The 19,389-nt window shown below is 41.1% G+C and overlaps 1 protein-coding gene and 1 long non-coding RNA gene across 2 annotated transcripts in view; both read right to left on the reverse strand.

The window, feature by feature from the left end:
- The window catches only part of dock10 (dedicator of cytokinesis 10), a 62,141-nt gene extending 51,967 nt beyond the window's left edge, over positions 1–10,174 (reverse strand). Inside the window, exon 1 of the mRNA XM_071205190.1 lies at positions 9,916–10,174. Coding sequence (XP_071061291.1) covers positions 9,916–10,023 — 108 coding nt within the window. The 5' untranslated portion in view covers positions 10,024–10,174. The remainder of the gene's footprint in view (positions 1–9,915) is intronic.
- A 2,847-nt stretch (positions 10,175–13,021) lies between these two features.
- Positions 13,022–14,760, reverse strand: LOC139435000 (uncharacterized). The gene is made up of 3 exons (XR_011644270.1): positions 14,628–14,760; positions 13,710–13,836; positions 13,022–13,627 (listed from the first exon to the last, which is right to left on the reverse strand). It is a non-coding gene; the product is annotated as an uncharacterized lncRNA (long non-coding RNA).
- Between the last annotated feature and the right edge of the window lie 4,629 nt (positions 14,761–19,389).

The following is a 19,389-nucleotide window of genomic DNA, read 5'->3' on the forward strand; positions in this document are numbered from 1 at the left end:
ACAGATTTAGCTCCCCACAAGGATAGTAATGCTAGGACACACACACGTACTTTCTCAATATCCACTTTTCCAACCTAGACTAAACAGATCTTTTGTCTTAATGTACAATCAAACAACTGCCAGTCTGACACTACAAAGTTAAAAAAATGAATTTCCTGTGCTCACACCCAGCACAGACACTAGTAAGATCCCTGCACAGCCTCCCGCAGAGTTCAAACAGAGGGGGAATTCAGCAAGAGACAGTGTCACTAGTGACAGTAGCCGGCTTAGATTTTTTTTTTTTCAGTGCCCTCTTCTCTTTGCTTTTATTTCTCTGTCCTCTCTGAATGAGTCATTGAGAAGATTGGGACAGACATACACCAAGCCCTGGCAGTGCACGGTCCTACTGTTATCAGGCAAACACGGCTGAGTCTTCTGCAGCTCAGTCATAACAAATGTCAAAGAACTATTCATCTCCTTTAATCCCTTTCTCTATTCTCCTGTCTGCATGTGTATACACACACACCCGGTACAATGGAAGCATTCACTCAACATGACAAGGAGTGCGAAGCAAAGAGCAGGGTGAATGTAATCCAGTTGATTTTGAGTGAGAATGAGGGAATAGAAAGGGAGTTTAGGCAATTAGGGAATGTGTGCAGAAGTGGAAAAAAACAAAGAAGAAGAAAATGGAGAAAGGGAGTAGAGGAAGAATGAATGTAAGAAGTGAAATATAACAACAGGAAGGGGAGACGGGGTGAAGGGAAGTTTGAAAGAGGAAGAGAAGTGTGTCCTTGCTGATAAAATCTCTAAAGTGACACGAACAGACCCTTTGGTTGCACTGCATGACGAAGACGCCCTGAAGAACTGCACAGCATGGCTTCTCAGAAAAGATGCATGCTGAGTTGTTCAGAGACACAAAATGAATGATATGCGAGACACGAACATCCTGTCCCACGTCATGAAACACAATCAAGGCGGTGAAACTTCACAACTTGGTTTGACACATTTAGAATTTATATGATCTGACATACACCAAAATGCGAGATGGAGAGGAAAGGAAACAACGTGAGGTGTGTCACTACGCGTCAGCTACAGGCTATGCTGTAGGTCATGAGACAGTGGTCCCAGGCAATGACACAGAACCAAATACAAATAGAGGTTAAAGTGTTTTGAACAAACACCAATCTTACTGCTTTTCTGGCTTTCCTTGCTTTTTCATGGAGTGCGTCTTCTGCTCTTGACCATCGACATATAGTGCCATGTATTAGTGCTAACCTAGCTACAGTGTAATGATGGTTTACCCCCGAGAATTGTTTAGCAGAGGGGGTCATCATCCATCTTGTTTCATGATCAATGTCTTTATTAGATAATGGCCTAAACAGAATAAACTTTCACTGTGTAATAATTATTTGTTTTCCTAGTTTTATTTCATACAAATAATTTAAGTATGATGTGATGTTATTAGTAGACAAGTTGATCTTTATGTTAGGTATGTTGGCCCACAACCACTATAATCCCTGAAAATCATTCAATAAAGGGAAACGAAATAGTTCCATTGCAATGTTGAAGTCCAAAAGCTCCTTTCTTAATTATTCTTGCTGGACAAGTCTCTTTCGCTCAGTCTTATTTATATGGTTATACAATCGGGCTGTGGTATGATTTCCAAAACCCCAACTTACGTAAGAGAATAACTGTATTGGCAGACAGGCAGATGTTGCCTCTGATGATTTGTTAAGCAGCTTCACATGTGACTCTGGAAATAAAGACAACAGAACAGCATTTGCATTTTCTGGCCTGGAGTGTTGAGGAACAAACTTTCTTCAAAAACTAGAGCACTTACATGAATATCCGCAGGGACCTGAAAAGTTGCTGGTGTGGTAACTTGTGAATATAGCACAAGGATACTCAACATTGCATGTATACTCTATCATAAGCCTTCTTATGCTAATGAGACACCCACATGAGCAAACAATGTTCATTAAAACATGTAAATAGCGATGCAATTGAACAATAGCCTGCTAAATGTGTGATACCCCACACACAGGACAGTGTTTAAATAAAAGTCCTCTGCTGTAGAGCCTTGGCTGTTACTCCTCTGGGAGATGTGAGAGATCTACCATATCTCTTTCTTTCTCTATCCCCCTTCCTCATTTTCATCTTGGGTTTCCCACTCTTTAAGATCTGGCTTTCTGAAATGATGAGACTGCCGATGTCTGACCCAATTAAAAGCTTGATTATGGCTCCAGCTGCTCTCCTGTCGCTGTCCTACCATGCCCTGTCCAGATGTAATAAGAGGCATGCGACAGGAAGGTCAAGATATGAGCTGATCTCCTATTCAGACCAACGACATATCAGATTCAGACTGTCGTCATGCAAGCAATAACCTCAGAAGGGAGAAGCAAGCTAGATAAATACAAAATAATCATACAAAAAAAAGGTGATAATAGATGCAGTGGAAGGAAAGCAGTTAAAGGAGATGGGTTGGATACAGCTAAAATAATAGTGTAATATGAGCAGACCAGCTAAATGAAGTAATTTAGAGCGTGGGAGTGGAGACACATCAGATGAGATGAAATGAGATAGAAGACTAAAGGTAGAGATATGCAACGAGTGCTTCCTTAGAATTAGAATTCCATCATAATTGACCTTTCTCTGTTGCCGTGGTAACAGGGGCTAGTCTGTGGTAGAGTGCGCTACTTACTGTTCATCTAAATCAGGGTCCTCCAACACGTCGATCGTGAGCTACCGGTAGCTCGCGGGCAGCTTTTCAGTAGCTCGCCGCTCGCGGTTCACAGACTGTGTAGAAAAAATCCGACTACAATAAATGCACCTGAATCAGTCCGTGTCGCTGCGGCTCAGACACACATGGATTTATGTTTTAAAAAATGCTCGCGTTAGCCCCATGTCAGGTTTTTGGTGGATTTAATCAAGTCTTGGATTGCAGAGTATGAATGTCCTCTTGCTATTTTCAGTTGATAAATACTTGTGTAAAGTTTGTGAAGGCAGGAGGAAAAAAGCTTCCGCGATCACCGTCTCCTCTGTTCCTCCAAACCCCGCCTGATAGAAACTTTATTATTCACTTATTCACTGATTGAGATATGATGAAGCTAACTTAGTCGATGATGGCTGAACTGTTCAGTGTCAATCCCATGGAGATGGAGGTTATAAATCTCCAAAATCATGTTCAGCTTAAGTCTCAGCAAAACTCACAACATTTCTGGAGCCTTGTAGACCCAGAGAACTATAAGAACATTCACCAAGCAGCACTGAAAATGTCTGCTTCATTTGGTTCTGTTCTACAGACCTTTGTGAAGTAGCTTTTTCTGACATGAGTGTCATGAAATCTAAATACAGAACAAGGCTGACTGATGAACATTTAAATTACTCTATTAGAGTGAACCTAAGTGGGTCCAGCATACACCTCTATGGTGGATTCCATGCAGCGCCATTCATCTCACTGACTGTAAAAAAGAGTGAATGCACTTATTTTACACATGTGCCATAAGATGCTTTAAGGTGGTGATTAAGGACATTTATGTGAATTTTCAGTGATGTACTTACTATGTGGGCCATAATAATATGTGAGACATTTTCGTTTTCTTGGACCTTGATGTGAAGTTAAGATTTTTGATAAGCTTTAGGTATTGCAATTTCACACGTGTACAAAAGTAGCTTAATTCAACTCATGAATGTGAATAAATGTAAGCGATGTGATGGAAGTAGCTCTTGGCCACTTTCATTTTTTCAAAGTAGCTCTCAGATGAAGAAAGGTTGGAGACCCCTGATCTAAATTGTTTCTCTCCTCTGGGACCATTGATTTTCAGCATTATCAGTTTGCATTGGATGACCATATATAGTTAGTGTTAATGCTGATTGACGTGTCACTGACAACTCTCTTCTTGAAACAGGGCAGCAGCACACTGTGGTCAATACAAGATAAAACCACACTGACACGAATTTACCAGCAGTCTAAATGATTTTCAGAATAACTATACTCATCACACAGATAACACACATGCACATATAGGCTATGTCACAACTATAACAAACATCTTGCTATGTAATATGTATGTTTTGTTTTATATTAGCATTTCCAGTATTGTATGTTGCATGTTTCTACTGATTGTGATTACTTTTTAGGGTGATTACAACATCGGTCCAGTCGAAAAATAGCATATGGCACATTTACAGAAATGTTTATTAATGTGCACTGTCCCTGTTGAATAAATAGAAAAATGTATTCAAAATATATATATTTCTTTTATATTAGACAGGTCAGCAGTCATGCACAATGAATCCCAGGCTGTTGTCATGATGCGTCATGAGGAGCGAGCAGAGTCAGTCTGACAGCATGTCCCCACAAACCATCCCACACACACACACATCGCTGGGTAGACGAGCCCCCAACCAACAAATGGCTGCTCCACGCTGTCTGACACACATTTTAGCTCCAGACAGACAGACATGCCCAGTGGTGGTATTTTACTAGAACAACCAAAACATACAAACAGACTATGACTAGTAAAGCCCAGGAGCAGATACATTAAGGCTGATGTTCATACACATTAAAAGAGAAATTGAAATTGATTAATGGTATGAGACAAGACAAAAAAGGGTTCCATTCCCAGTGAGAGGAGGGGAAAGGAGATCCTTAGCAACCTACTGAAATATCACGTCTCCCATCCTTTATTCCCCAAATAGCAAATTGATGAGTTATATAACAAATGGGATAAAGCATCCAAGCGAGTGAACAATAAAAAAAGACTACAGTAGCTCAATAAAATATGACCATCTTTTTTTATACTTGAAAGCTTTGTGTCATGTTCAAAATGTGGTAGAATACAGGAACTGAAAGCACTTGGACTTCTTTTTATATGTTGCTGTGTGAGTTTTCACTTATGGTGTTAAGGCCAAAGAACACACACTGTCACATGAGCATGGAGGTGAACCACATTGGTAAAGGTTCATCATACTAAAGGGGTTTGCATGTGTAAGCCCATTAACTCTAAGTCACATGTATTTTACATCACTATCAGCTAGTTTCCAAAGCACTACATGCGTTTTCAGAGTGATTTAATGCGTTCAACTCCAGGCAGTTATCAAAGCAGAAGCGACATAAAATGATCTAGCTATCTAACAAAAAGGATTATATAAATGTTACCTAATTTCTTTGGTTCAGAGGAAGGAATACACTTAGGAACCTGGTATCAGTTACTCCTTCCTGGGGCCTTTCCTGCAGTTATATGGTGCTTAAAACATTATTTGAGTCAATATTTAGGTGACTGAAAAAATGCAAAGAAAAATGCAAAGACTTGAAACTTGTCGGAAGAGCCAATAGCAAAACAGTCAGCAATTTAAAAAAATGCAGTAATTTGTATTTAATAAGCTAAATCAGCAAAAAACTGCTATGATGATCACACAAACTAGATACCTTTACATTACGGGATTAACGTACATCTCCATGACATGACATCAGACACTGGGTTGTAACGAAATGGAAAATTCCCGGTAACTGTCTGGAGCCTGGGATTGGGCACCAAAAATAGTCAAAACCTGATCAGGCATGAAATGGCTTAATTTGGCACCAAAGCAAAGATGGGTGGTATGACACCAAACATAAGAATGCCATGTGAAAATGCATGAGCATGCATTAAGAGACGAGTGAGGATGACTGTATACAAGCGTCCCTGTGCCATGGTAAATAAACTCTGCCAGGGGGGGGGGGGGGGGTTGTTGGCTCCACTCTCTGGCTGCGTGGTTAGTGTGGCTGGCATCCTCCTGGCACGGTATGACATGTGGTTCATCCCAGCAGGCGACCAGAGTCACAACAAGAACAGCGCTTGTGTCTACTACACTACTGCTCACTTTAGCAGTGAGTCATAATAAACACTCTGTTGCACAAAATCAGCAGTAATGTGACTGAAATACTGTATTTTTTTATTAAGGTGTTAATTTGATACAAAACAAGCCTTGTTACCGTATATATTCAACATTTGCTAGATATATATATATATTTTTTTTTAAATATATTTTATTTAAAAAAAGAAAAATGTTGTTGTTATTTGTTGTCTAAGGCAGAGGCCAGAAAATATGTAATGGAAAAGATCTCATGGTCACTGAAGCAACAAACTGTAGCTTCTTAAAACCCAAACTCAACCACCCTGACATCCTTCATTCTTGTATCTATCTTCCCTTTCCATGCTCTGTGCGTATTTGGGGATGGGTGGGCTGACCACTATGAGAAACAGTGAAGTAGTCAGAGAGCTATGATTGCTTCCACAGAGCACGTCGGAGGAGGAAAATGCAGCATTTACCAGGTATCGTGTATGCTATACACTCCTGAATCCACACAAGCACACACACTTCAGAAACTGACCTAACCTGACTGAGGACCGATGCAGAGGTATGGAACGGTAAGAAACAAAGAAAGAAAACCATGGCAGATGCAAACATGGATGAATCGCAAACATGGAGAGATGGGGAGTAAAGTCAGGTTTGGGGGGAATGATGTTTAAGTGAATGAGGAAACAGACTACTATAAAAAGAGAGGGGGGGTCAGCGTGAAAGAGGCTCACGCTTCATTCAATGTTATGCCATAGGGCCTTATTCTGCTGACCTGGTTTCTTTCACCAACAAAGACCATGCACTCACAAAAAACATCCACACACAGAATGCCCATGGACATTTACACACCCACTTAACCCTAAACCCAACACATAATACCTACACTTTTACACACATGCTTACTCTTCACACTCACTCTCTCTTTCTACATCCTATATCCACATATAGAATGACTTAATTATTTATGGGTTTTTGAATCTTGTTAAAGATATAGGGAATAATTGAAACTAACCAGTTTATCATTGAGGATGAGGAAGAGAAAAAAACAGGTGTCTTTGAGCATACTGATATTCAAAGTCATGGTTTCCATTTCCGTTCTTACCGAATACAACTCAACTGTTATATGAATCTGCATAGGGTAGGGTCATATGACAATACACATTTGTGACATTGTTAATTTAGGCTATACCTTTGAGGATATTGTGGGCAAAACAGCAGGTTAAGTAGCGGGAATAATATACGGCAACACTTGTATAGTAACAAAGATTCTGACTTATCAACGGTTCATAAATATAAAAGCACATATTAAGCAGATAAAGAAATAGGAATATAAAGTGAAATTGCATGACTCATCACAAATTAATAGTGGCTATAATAAACAAATAAAGAATACACACATGTTCAGTTTTTCCCACAGATCTGAAATATACTTGGGGGGGGGGGGGGTAAGGTGAGGTGACGTGCAACAACAACATTAACCTTTCTGTTGGTCGCTTGTGAGCAGACCCTTCACGCGATGGCAGAGCGAACAGGTACAGCCAGGGCCGGACCGAGACAATAAGTCAGGCAGGAAATTATACACCCAGCCAAGGCAACTACCAGTTTATTTTTGTGCCATTTTGCTGGATTTATTTGTCAATATTTACAGCGTTGCTGCCCATAGTGATAGCCCTATAGTTTAAATCTACTACCCACAAATAAATATATGGACATGGCATGGGTTACTATTTAAATAAATGTGTACATTTATTTAGGAACATGTCCATGTGATTTTAAGTGCAGTTATTTTTTTATTTTTTTTGGAGTTAAATGCACGCTGAAGGCTCTTTGGGCATGTTTTCTCTCACTGATTGTGCTGTTATGTTAAATGTTTGTTGTTTGTGTTTCATGTATTGTGTCTGGATACTTGTCTGTTAATGTTGGACATGGAGCTGCTGTGACGCAAGTCAAATTTCAGACTTGATCTGACAAATAACGTATTATCGTATTGTATTATCGTATCGTAAATGCATCAACCTGTTGCATTTTGAGGGGAAAATAAAGAGACTAGATCTATGGAAACACCTATATGAAACGGAACTGTATACATTTCAATAATCATAAAATCATGGCCATAACCAATAACATACCATATCCAATATGAAAAAACACTGAAACTTGTTTATTTATTTATTTTTGTTTCATTTATAGTTGCGAGTGGTGTCTGGGCTCCTGAATCAGCCTCATCTGTCTCCCTCCTCTCCCTCCTCTCCCCCCTTTAAAAGTGTATCTTACCTTTTTTCACCTAGTTAAACAATTTTTTTTTATTCATGCACATTTTACTAATCACTACCCCCTCAAATGGAAATATGTGTTTACATAAATGGTGACCAAACCGTTTGAGACCTTAGACTAAGTTAACTTTCTAAACACTCCCTCACCTGAGCTGAGGATATCCCGAGCTTGAATGACACACAGAGACCAATCAAGGGCTTTGATTTATGATCTGTATGACAGTGGCCATGTCGGCAGGCCACATCATGTAGACAGCCAGTCACCCTGTGGGAGGCAGACCCACATTTGTGCAGCGTTGCGTTCACAATACATAAAAAAAAAATGAAAATAACTTTAAAAACTAAATGGGTCGCGAAATATACTTGGGCAGTGAAGCTCTGTATGTTATTCATGCAGTGCAACATGTGTATGAGTGTTATTAATGATACCAACACAAGGTGACTACCAGTCCACCAGTCAATTTCTACATCCAATGGGAATCAATAAATACTATTCTCTTGTACTCCATTTGGCACCATGACAAATGTATAGTGTCAGTAAACCTTTAGTCTTAAGGTTCATGCTATTATCTTGTAATAATGTTCTATTCTGCTGACCCAGTGCTGATGGAACACTTCGATTGTCCAGGGAAAAAGCAAGGTTTCATTCATTCAATTCGTTTCCATTTTAATCCTGTCTTCCCACATGCACCAGCAAAGCTAGATTTTCTCTCTTTATTCCAATCAATTCTCCCTGGGCTCTTTTACACATGTGTCCCACTGACACACTAACACCAGAGTGAAGAGGATAGTAGCAGCAAAGAGACTGGAGTGAAGTAACCTTTCTCTATACTAATCCCTACATCGTGGACACACACACACACACACACACACACACACACACACACACACACACACACACACACACACACACACACACACACACACACACAAACACACACACACACACAACACACACACACACACACAACACACACACACACACACACACACACACACACACACACACACACACACACACACACACACACACACGGTGGAGGATTTGTCCTCCGTCAGATGAGTCAAAAGGACACCATCAAAACACAAATCCTTTTTTGTATGTGTTTGTGCATGCGTGCGTGTGGCTGCATTTTTCCTGAAATACCCCTCCTCCCACTATAGCATACGTCAATCAGAGCCTCTCATTATACGGCGTGACACACCCACTTGAGCATACATTTCACAACTCGCGACATTTAAATAGCCTGCAAATGTTATTAGTCGTAAATCAATCCCAGCGGTCGAATTCCTCTCCCTCTCTTCTGTCTTTTCTGTGCCCCTCCCTCCATCTTTCCCGGTGTTTCTTTGCACCGCTGGGCAGATGTAAACCGCTGCCTGTGTCTTGCCGCATCCCACTATCCTACTACTAAGCCTCATTTCATTCACTCCAGCCAGCCACACAGAAATAAACTCCAACCCACATGGGAATATGATAGGCTCTACGATTTTATAGTCACATTACCAGCCAATAAGCGAAATTCAATAGTGGGAAACAATGTGTAGATTCCTGCATCGTTCCCCCTGCAGGATCAATAGACAGCGGTGCTGCACTGTGCTCATCCTCTGCAAAGAAATATGATACATGAATGCCAATGTCAGATCTGCCAGAGCTGAGGTTCGGTGTTAGAGGCAGACACCAAAACCACATCCAGATGCAAAGCTTTGGTGGGCATGGCAATCAAAAGCTCATAGTAGTAAAAGCTTCAGGCCCACAGGTGGTGATGCGTTTTTTTTTTTACTACCACCATGTTTTCACGATTCATTGGGGTCCACTCACCGTCACTGCGGAGTGTCTGACTGCGTTGCACGCTGTCTGCCGTATCTCCGCCGCGGTCCCCGGCTTCAGAAGGTTTTTGGTGAATCTCCGGGTGGATTCGGCTGCCATCTCCTCATCTGAGCGGTCCCCCAGTACGATTCAGCCTGCTTGTTGTTTCTGCTGCAGCCTGGCCCTCCTCGCTCCTAACATGAGCCGACCGAGCTGTGTTTACACGCGCACACAAGCTTCACACACCGTCAGTCCACACACACGCAGCGCGCGGAGTGCATAAAATGCCTGAGCGCTGTCAAACTGGACTGGTTCAAAAAAAGTACACTTCCTGTCACGACTTTCAAAATAAAAACAATAGCTTTGGCAATGCCGATCGAGATTAATGCTCGACTGAGTGGTGCGTTTATTTTGAAGGGACACACCATCATTTGATGTATTTTATCTGCAACTTTACATGTGAAAATAAACATTTCCACACTGCTGCAACTGAATTGTAATTTCCATAAAGCTGCAATACTATGTAGGCCTACATGTATTTCTAAAAAAAAACATAATTTAGTAAAAGCCAACCCCATTTCATCTCAATGAATATGGATCCATTCGTCACGTGTTGCTAATAATATCAGCAACAATGTCTAATGTTGTTTATTTTTGCACCACCATATAAGCCAATTCCATGTCTTCTGATTCTACATGTATTTATAAAAAAAAATGCTCAAAACATAATTTAGTAAAAACCAACCCCATTCTTCTGCAGATTATGGATTAATTAATCATTGAACAATACACCAGCGGTTTAAATGTCTAAACTAGATTTGACCAGGGTATTTGAACCTTACTGTATACATCCTGAATCTCAAGGGGACCTCTGAAATGTCAACTACTTATCAGCAGTCCAGTCACGACCAAGGAAGGATGGAGCAGCATTTACAGTAGGTTAGAAGATGTGGGAAACACACAGGCCAACAGCGACACTTGGTGGTAAAGGTTAAGATATTTTCAAATCGACAGCATCAGTCCAGTGATAAAAAAAGATAGCAGTTGGTTGAGTTATTCTTTCCCTGAACAACTATTGGCGGATTCACAATTAAATAACCTTCATAGAAACCTGTTTTTAACCATTTACAGTTTATATATAAAACGTTTTTAATACAATACTGTATGAGTACTGTAATACTTTACCTCCCTCTTGTGTACTCAAAGAGTACTGCAGTATGAATTGAGAAGTCTAACGTTGTGTGTGTTCAGTTCAATTAAACCATCAGGGGAAAATGTGTAATGAATTTGATCAAGATATCTAAGATATATGTATTTAAGTTTTATTTGTTGGAATTTTGAGGTATCCACTCAGTTTACCTGCCTAGTGTAGTAATGACATCTGGTAGGTTTTGGAGTCACTTGGTCACATTCGAAAGGCTTTTGTAAAAAAAATATTATTTACAATTGTTTAATCACTCAAGCTAATAGTTAATTTACAGATTTTGATTATGAAAACGAAATATATTATTAAAAAATGAATTAAGATGTATTATTAAAAGGTTAAGCTACCCAGCAGTGTATGATAATAAAAATGTCCCCACCTTACCAGAGCATTGATACACCAGTTTCACACTAATTATAAACCAGTAATGTATGTTTGCAAATACATGTGTAAGCGACTTTGCTAGTAGGCCTACTGTACGATGTTAGGACTTTTACGTGTAGCTTTGAAGCCTATTTTTTAAGTAATATAGCTACTCTTACTTTACTAGTAAACTATATGAAATCTTCTCTCAACACTGCTTCAATGTAATAGTGATTAATAAGACTTTGATTAGTATCTGGAAATAAATAAATAAACACATTAAAACAGGCTATCACCAAACTGAGGAAAACTAAGCTCACCTGTTACGCCAGCATCTTCCTCGTCTTCAGTAATTTTCTCAAATGTGTGAAACAGCGCCCCCGCGGATGTGTCGACGGTCCCTGGACTGCCCGTGTGGTCAAAGATGACAATGCAGTTTAACCGTCAACTACTAGATGCCGGGTGAATTTTTAAATGTTTGTCAATCACATGCGGTTCCGTTGCATGAATAAAATGTGAATGTAGTAATGTACAGTTCTAAATTGAACTGTGAAGCATAGCCACCCATTCTCGGACGTCACAACATAAGAAAGTTAACATTATAAAGCTAATAGTTAATCGAGAGTTAACTAGCTAAAGTTGGTTTCACAGTTTTGCTATAAAATTAGCTAATGTGCTTTTGGGAGCTAGTCCGTTAGTTAGCTAGTACTAATAACAAATACTTTGCAACAAACCCCTGCGAAAAGTGCAGTTACAAATAACATGGATAACTTTACTTCACCACGATGAAAGAAAGCAAGTTGGAAGGGTCTTCAGCGTCAAAAAGGTGAGTCGGATATCCCTTATGATCTTTCTTTCGTCGCTGGTTTAATGTGTGCATGGCTTTCTGTGTTTTAAAACTCTTTGCTGTGTTGCTTGTTGATGTTTACTGTATGTGGTCATCTGGAAACATTATACAGGAAACTGGGAAGGCTTTGGATTTCTGTATCCAGTTTATTGGTTATCCATGCAGTCACCAGCATAGACATATAAAGAGTAGACGCCGCATCGACCGCTGCTGCCTATTGGCGCTGACGAGCCGTGGGGCCGCCATCTTGGACCGGTCACCCGCTCCACTCAGTGTAATCTGTCTGGCAGGCGCAATGAAGTGTCAGCGCATTTTATCAATCATAACTCGCTGAATACAAAACTGATTTTCACGGGGGGGGGGTTTCTGCAAACGTCATATATGTAGGCATGATACCGGACACATGATTCGGCGTATTTTAATATTCATAGTAGGCTTAACAGCAATAGAATATTCTAGTATTTGATAGCCTATGTTATGTATGATAGGTATTTTGCAAAAGACACACGATATATAATATATACACACACACACATAAAAAAACACTAATGGTCTATATATGATAGAGAAGCATATTGTGTAGGCCTATACTCAGCTATTTTAATAAGTTGAAAAAATGAAGAAACAATAATACATTATACATAGACAGAAGTTATATATCAGTAAAAATGAATATCCATGTCATAAAAAATGAAAATGTACTTCTACATCTATATAAAAAATGTAAATGTTCAAGTTAAACACAAGAACATGACACCACCCCGCCCAAACCATATTTACACAAAGTTGCTCATGACACCCGAATGCCCCGTGCATGCGGCTCCTCCAAAGCATGACTGAGAACCTCTTTCTCATATCTTTGTCTTTGGGAAACCATCAAAATAAAAACGGGAGATTTGAGAGTCAACACAAAAACATTTTAAGAAGGAGGTCAAGCTTATTTTCTTCCTTCTCCTTCCTAGATAGATTAGATTAGATTTTAGATTTAGATTAGGACCCTTTGTGTTTCAGGTGACAAAGACTTCGTCAGGTAATATGCAATGGGAGCCTTCCAATGTCCGTGTAGGCCAACCACCATGAACACAAGAGCCTCAGTAGCAGCATCGGTCTCATTGTTTCCATCACCCATGTCTACAAAAGCAGACATTGACTGGTTATGTGGATTATATTGCACATGTTTTCTGATGGCCATGTCATCCAACATGAGTGAAACACATCCATATTTAGCCTGGTCGTCCTGGCATCTTCTCTCCAGCATATCCAGCATCATCTTGTTCAGGCCAGGCTTGCCATCCACCGAACACAGCCACCTGTAAAAAAATTGAGAAGTAGCTATTTAACGTACTTGCAACCGTAATTTCCAAAAATGAAATTGAACAACATTAAGACTACCTTTTTGTTGTAGTCTCTCTGAGGTATTTGTATGCCTTTGGACCATGTAGATGGAGTGTGAGGGCACATTCTCTGTGGTCCTTGGAGTACTCATGGCCCTGCTTTGCCTTCAAGTCTATTTGAAGATCTGAAATTGTATGAGAAAAAATTAATAAGTCCCCTTCATATAATAACAAAGGAGTTTAATAAAGAGTGTAAGAGTAAGATGTACATGAATTTCAAAGTGCTAATTTCATTTTACCTGAGTAGAAATCAAGCCTCTTTGAGTTCTTCATTAATGAGGTTATTTTCCCTCAAATCCCCCAAAAGAGTCCTCACTGTGGTCTCTGCCCTCTTTTCTCTAGCCATGGCATTCTTCCTCTCTCGCTCGAGACTCTCCACTCTTGCTAAAGCTTCATTGAGTCTGGCCTTAAGAGCAGTAGGAGAAGCAGGCAAGACATAGCTATGATCCTAGTAGAAAGAGGGATGAACATGGTTTGAGTGATGTTTCACTTCACACACATCACTTTGACACAACTAGAGTATGGCCCACATTCTTTCTTATAGTCATCACCTGTCAAAGCCACTGCCAGCATCGTGTGTGTGTGTGTGTGTGTGTGTGTGTGTGTGTGTGTGTGTGTGTGTGTGTGTGTGTGTGTGTGTGTGTGTGTGTGTGTGTGTGTGTGTGTGTGTGTGTGTGTGTGTGTGTGTGTGTGTGTGTGTGTGTGTGTGTGTGTGTGTGTGTGTGTGTGTGTGTGTGTGTGTGTGTGTGTGTGTGTGTGTGTGTGTGTGTGTGAGAGTGTGCCAGGAATGCATGTTCAACATGTCTTCAATTGTGTGTTTATTTGTGAGTGTGTTTAATATGAGTGGCAGCAAACAAGAGAGATTTTACTTTGTCTAGGACCATTTTGATATGATGTTGAAAATAGAAATACTCACATCATTAGGCTGAGGTTGTGAGTGTGAGGTTGAAGCTTCTGGGTCATCCTGAGGGGCCACAGACAGGCTCTCTTCAGCTTTTCTGGAAGTAGACGTAGTCCTGCCCTTTTCTGGCTAAAATGAAAAAGCAGAATAACACACACACACACACACACACACACACACACACACACACACACACACACACACACACACACACACACACACACACACACACACACACACACACACACACACACACACACACACACACACACACACACACACACACACACACACACACACACACACACACACACACACACCACACACACACACACACACACACACACACACACACACACACACACACACACACACACACACACACACACACACACACACACACACACACACACACACACACACACACACACACACACACAGTAACCGTATGATGATACACCTACTGTTTGGAGGTGAACCGGGAAGCTGAAGATGGAGGGAATAACACCATCTCTGAGTCGGACAATCTGTCCTGTCCTGTCAAACTCGTCCTGCTTAAAATGCTCACTGCAAATCACGGATGACTCGCTTGCAGTGAACCCTTCCCTCCTCAAAGCAACTTCCCACTTCTTTCTCATATCTTTGTCTTTGGGAAACCTTCAAAATAAAAACGGGAGATTTGAGAGTCAACACAAAAACATTTTAAGAAGGAGGTCAAGCTTATTTTCTTCCTTCTTCTTCCTAGATAGATTAGATTAGATTTTACTGTATTCATCCCACAACGGGGAAATTCACTTGTTACAGCAGCGATTTATAAAGTCTCAGTTGGCCATGAACATAATGTTTGCTGGCTACAATTTCGCTGGCGGACATCAATACAGTACAATAATATTCTATTTACAAAATACAACCAATTATAATGTTGAATCTTACTTGTGAAAAGTAATCCCCCGACCCCTGTTCGCAATCGTCCGCCGATTTGCACAGCAATATGCTGCACAGTGCTCTGGCATCTTGAAACCTCTGCTGTCTATGGGTAGAATGTCTGTAGGATGACCGGTCCAAGATGGCGGCCGTATTTCTTGCGCCCCAGCAGCCAATGCGGCGTCTACTCTTTATATGTCTATGGTCACCAGGGCCCAAGAGTGCAATGCTTTTAATCTCAATCAGATCCGATCAGATTTTGAAATCCCATTTCTTGTGATCCAGGATCAGACAAGTCGGCCAAATTTTGTCCCTGGAGTTCAAAGCAATTCAGGATAGGATCAGTCTGATCCAGATTACGATTTTTCAAGATGACTAGATCCTGAATATTAGTGCTTTAATCCTACCGATCGCCATCTAGTGGATATGAAAAATAATACAAGGAAGACAAGAGACCACATTGCAGAGACATCTATAATGTTTAATTATATTTTTAAATACATAAAGGACATCAAATCATAATGAAATTGTAATTAAAAAAAATACTCCCACTAGGGTAACAACAATAAAGCATTAATTGAAAGGCAGCTGGATCATCCAGGCGTGCTTTGAGGAGCTGCATTTTCAGTGAGGTTTCAGTTTGCTGAAGCCGGCACAGCTGTATTTGTTCTTCGGCCAGACGGATCTGCATCTCTGCCCTCTCCGTTTCACGGCTCAGCAGAGTCTCGTAGGCATCATCCCTCTGCTCTGGTTTTCTGGTGCGCTTGCATTTTCTCTTTAGAGGTGGCTCTTGCAGTGTGTCATCAGGCCTGGTTGAAGGTCCAGTTTCTGGATCCACATGGGTCAGGAGGACCTCATCTTCAATGGTGTGTGTCACATCAGCTGCATTGACGACCTGAAATGAAAGTTTATCAATATACTTTATACCCCTTAATAAGATGATCACAAGCATGCAACCTGGAAAATTGTAGTACTAGGATGCTATGTAAGACATATAGCCATTGTAGTACTATGAAAATAACAATTATACAAGATAATAATTGTAGTTCTATAGGAACAAGGATAAAATCACACATACCTGCGACTCACCATCCAGTACAACGTTTGGTATTCCATGTAAAGATTGTGACTGCTGACCACCAATGATATCAAGTACCACATCTGTGTATTGTCCCCTTTTATGTGGTTTGTTACCCATCTGTGGGTTTTTAGCCTGGCTGTGGTCTTTGGTAGCTTGCTGCTTCAAATTCTTCCACCTCAACCTCACTTGGTCCACAGTCCTCTTGTGTCCAGATCCTGTAGCATTCACATTGTCTGTAACTTCCATCCATATTCCGCTCTTTACTTTAGTCGCTCCACCCTCTCTGTTAAAGCTACCAACTATGGAGTCATAATTGTTCCTTACACCCAGCAGCAGTGCATGGGTCTCAGCAGATGTCAAATTAGGCCCCTTTTTGTCCATCTTTCCAACTCAATGGTTTGGTCAGGTCAGCAATTAGTTTTATAGGTATGGCCTTTCTATTAATTACATAATTAACCACAGGCCCTAACCAATCTGGACATTCATTCCAGGTGTGTATTTGCAATTAGTTGTTATTCAGAGACTGATGTAGGCCTACTGACTGAAACAACAGTCAGAACACAGTCATGGCAGGGATTGCTCACATCTTCCATGCTGGAAGGAGAGGTTACCGCCAAAGGGTCCACACCGAGCGCCCCAAACCTCTCCAACAGTACACAACAGAAGAACTGTACAATCGTTTTCGATTTGGACTTGATGACATCAACTACATTGCTGATCTGGTCAGGCCACAACTGCAGTGCAGAACCTTGCCGGGTCATGCTCTGACTGTAGAGGAACAGGTCCTCATTGCCCTGCGCTTTTACGCATGTGGAACATTCTATGAGGTCATAGCTGACAGCATGGGAGTCCACAGGACAACAGTGGGTGAAGTGGTGATAGCTGTGTCTGATGCACTGGCTCGCCTGCTGGATCACTTTGTGACTTTTCCCACTGATGGCCAGATTGCCAAAGTGAAGTAGAAGTTTTTTCTTCTGGGAGACCTGCCCAACACCATTGGGGTGATCGACTGCAATCATTTACATATTCAAGCACCTTGTCAGAGGGAGTGGGAATATGTCAACAGGAAAGGGAGGCACAGCATCAATGTGCAACTTGTGGGAGATACTGACCTTGCCATCACCAACTGTGTTGTGAGATGGCCTGGGTCAGTCCACGATGCACGTATCTTCAGAGAGAGCCGGTTGTTCACTGAATTCCAAATCAACAGGCCGGATGGAGTTATATTAGCAGACAGTGCCTACCCACTCCTACCATGGGTGATGACACCTTTTCCCACGGCCAACACTCCTTCACAGATGCGCTACAACAATGCCCATGTAAGAACAAGGTGTGCCATTGAGCGCTTGAATGGAGTACTGAAGAGGCGTTTTGCATGCCTCAACTATCTGAGAGTGGAACCCCAAGGAGCATGCCAAATGACACTGGCTTGTATTGTGCTACACAATATCGCTGTCCATCGCAGAGTCACCCTCTCTGACATCAATGATCCCCCAGAGCCCCTCGCACCTGCTGATGATCTAGGCTCACCTATGGATTTCCCTCTAAATGAGAGACTGAGTGGTGGTGCAAGGCGAGATGCTATTGTCTGCAATTACTTTTGTCTGCAACTCCCTCCTGGCTGGTCTACCTGCATGTGCCATCCGACCTCTGCAGCTCATTCAGAGTGCAGCGGCTCGTCTGGTCTTCAACCTTCCTAAGTTTTCCCACACCACTCCGCTCCTCCGCTCCCTTCACTGGCTTCCGGTAACTGCTAGAATTCACTTCAAGACACTGGTACTTGCGTACCATGCTGCGAATGGATCTGGCCCTTCCTACATCCAGGACATGGTTAAACCGTACACCCCAGCGCGTGCACTTCGCTCTGCATCAGCCAAACGACTCGCTGCACCCTCGCTGCGAGGGGGACCCAAGTTCCCATCAGCAAAAACACGTGGGTTTGCTATCCTGGCTCCAAAATGGTGGAATGAGCTCCCCATTGAAATCAGGACAGCAGAAAGCTTACACACCTTCCGGCGCAGACTGAAAACTCATCTCTTTCGACTCCACTTCGAGCGATAGAATGACTAACAAAGAACTGCTAACAGAGCACTTATATACTAATAAAGGACTGGCTTATCTAAAGCCAGTTGAGTAGCACTTGAAATGATTGGCTCTATGAAACCTGATGTACTTATATGATTCTGTTTTCCTCAAGGTTGTGTCTTCCTGGTCGAATGTACTTATTGTAAGTCGCTTTGGAAAAAAAGCGTCAGCTAAATGCAATGTAATGTAATGTAATGAAAGGTGATGACAGATGATGGACTTTTTTTTTTTGAAGATATTTTTAATTTAATCTAAATTACATTTGTGATTGACAATCTTTGTTGTGATACTTTCATGAGCATAAACATTTATTTTTTGTTGTCCTCTTTTTTTTCATTTTGGAAATCCAATCCAAGCTTTAATCTGGATCAAATCTTCAAAACGGGTAGTTCAAACCGACAACACAGGATTGGGATCAGTTTGATCCCAAAAAACTGGATTATCCTGATTCCACCAGAGGGGTGGATTTCCAGTGGATTCCCAGAGCAAAATGTACTGTACCATTTATTTTAAAATATGTTTCAATTTAAATGAGATGGCAAAGTTTGTTAACTGAAATAATACACAATTTTTAGCCTTCATGGGAAATACATTTTATTTTTTCCATTGTTGCTCACGTTTGTGGTAGCCTATTTTGTTTTCAACCAAATGTTGATGACATAAATGTTTATGCTCATAAAAGTATCA

Source organism: Pseudochaenichthys georgianus, chromosome 13, assembly GCF_902827115.2.
Source record: "Pseudochaenichthys georgianus chromosome 13, fPseGeo1.2, whole genome shotgun sequence".
Classification (NCBI taxonomy): domain Eukaryota; kingdom Metazoa; phylum Chordata; class Actinopteri; order Perciformes; family Channichthyidae; genus Pseudochaenichthys; species Pseudochaenichthys georgianus.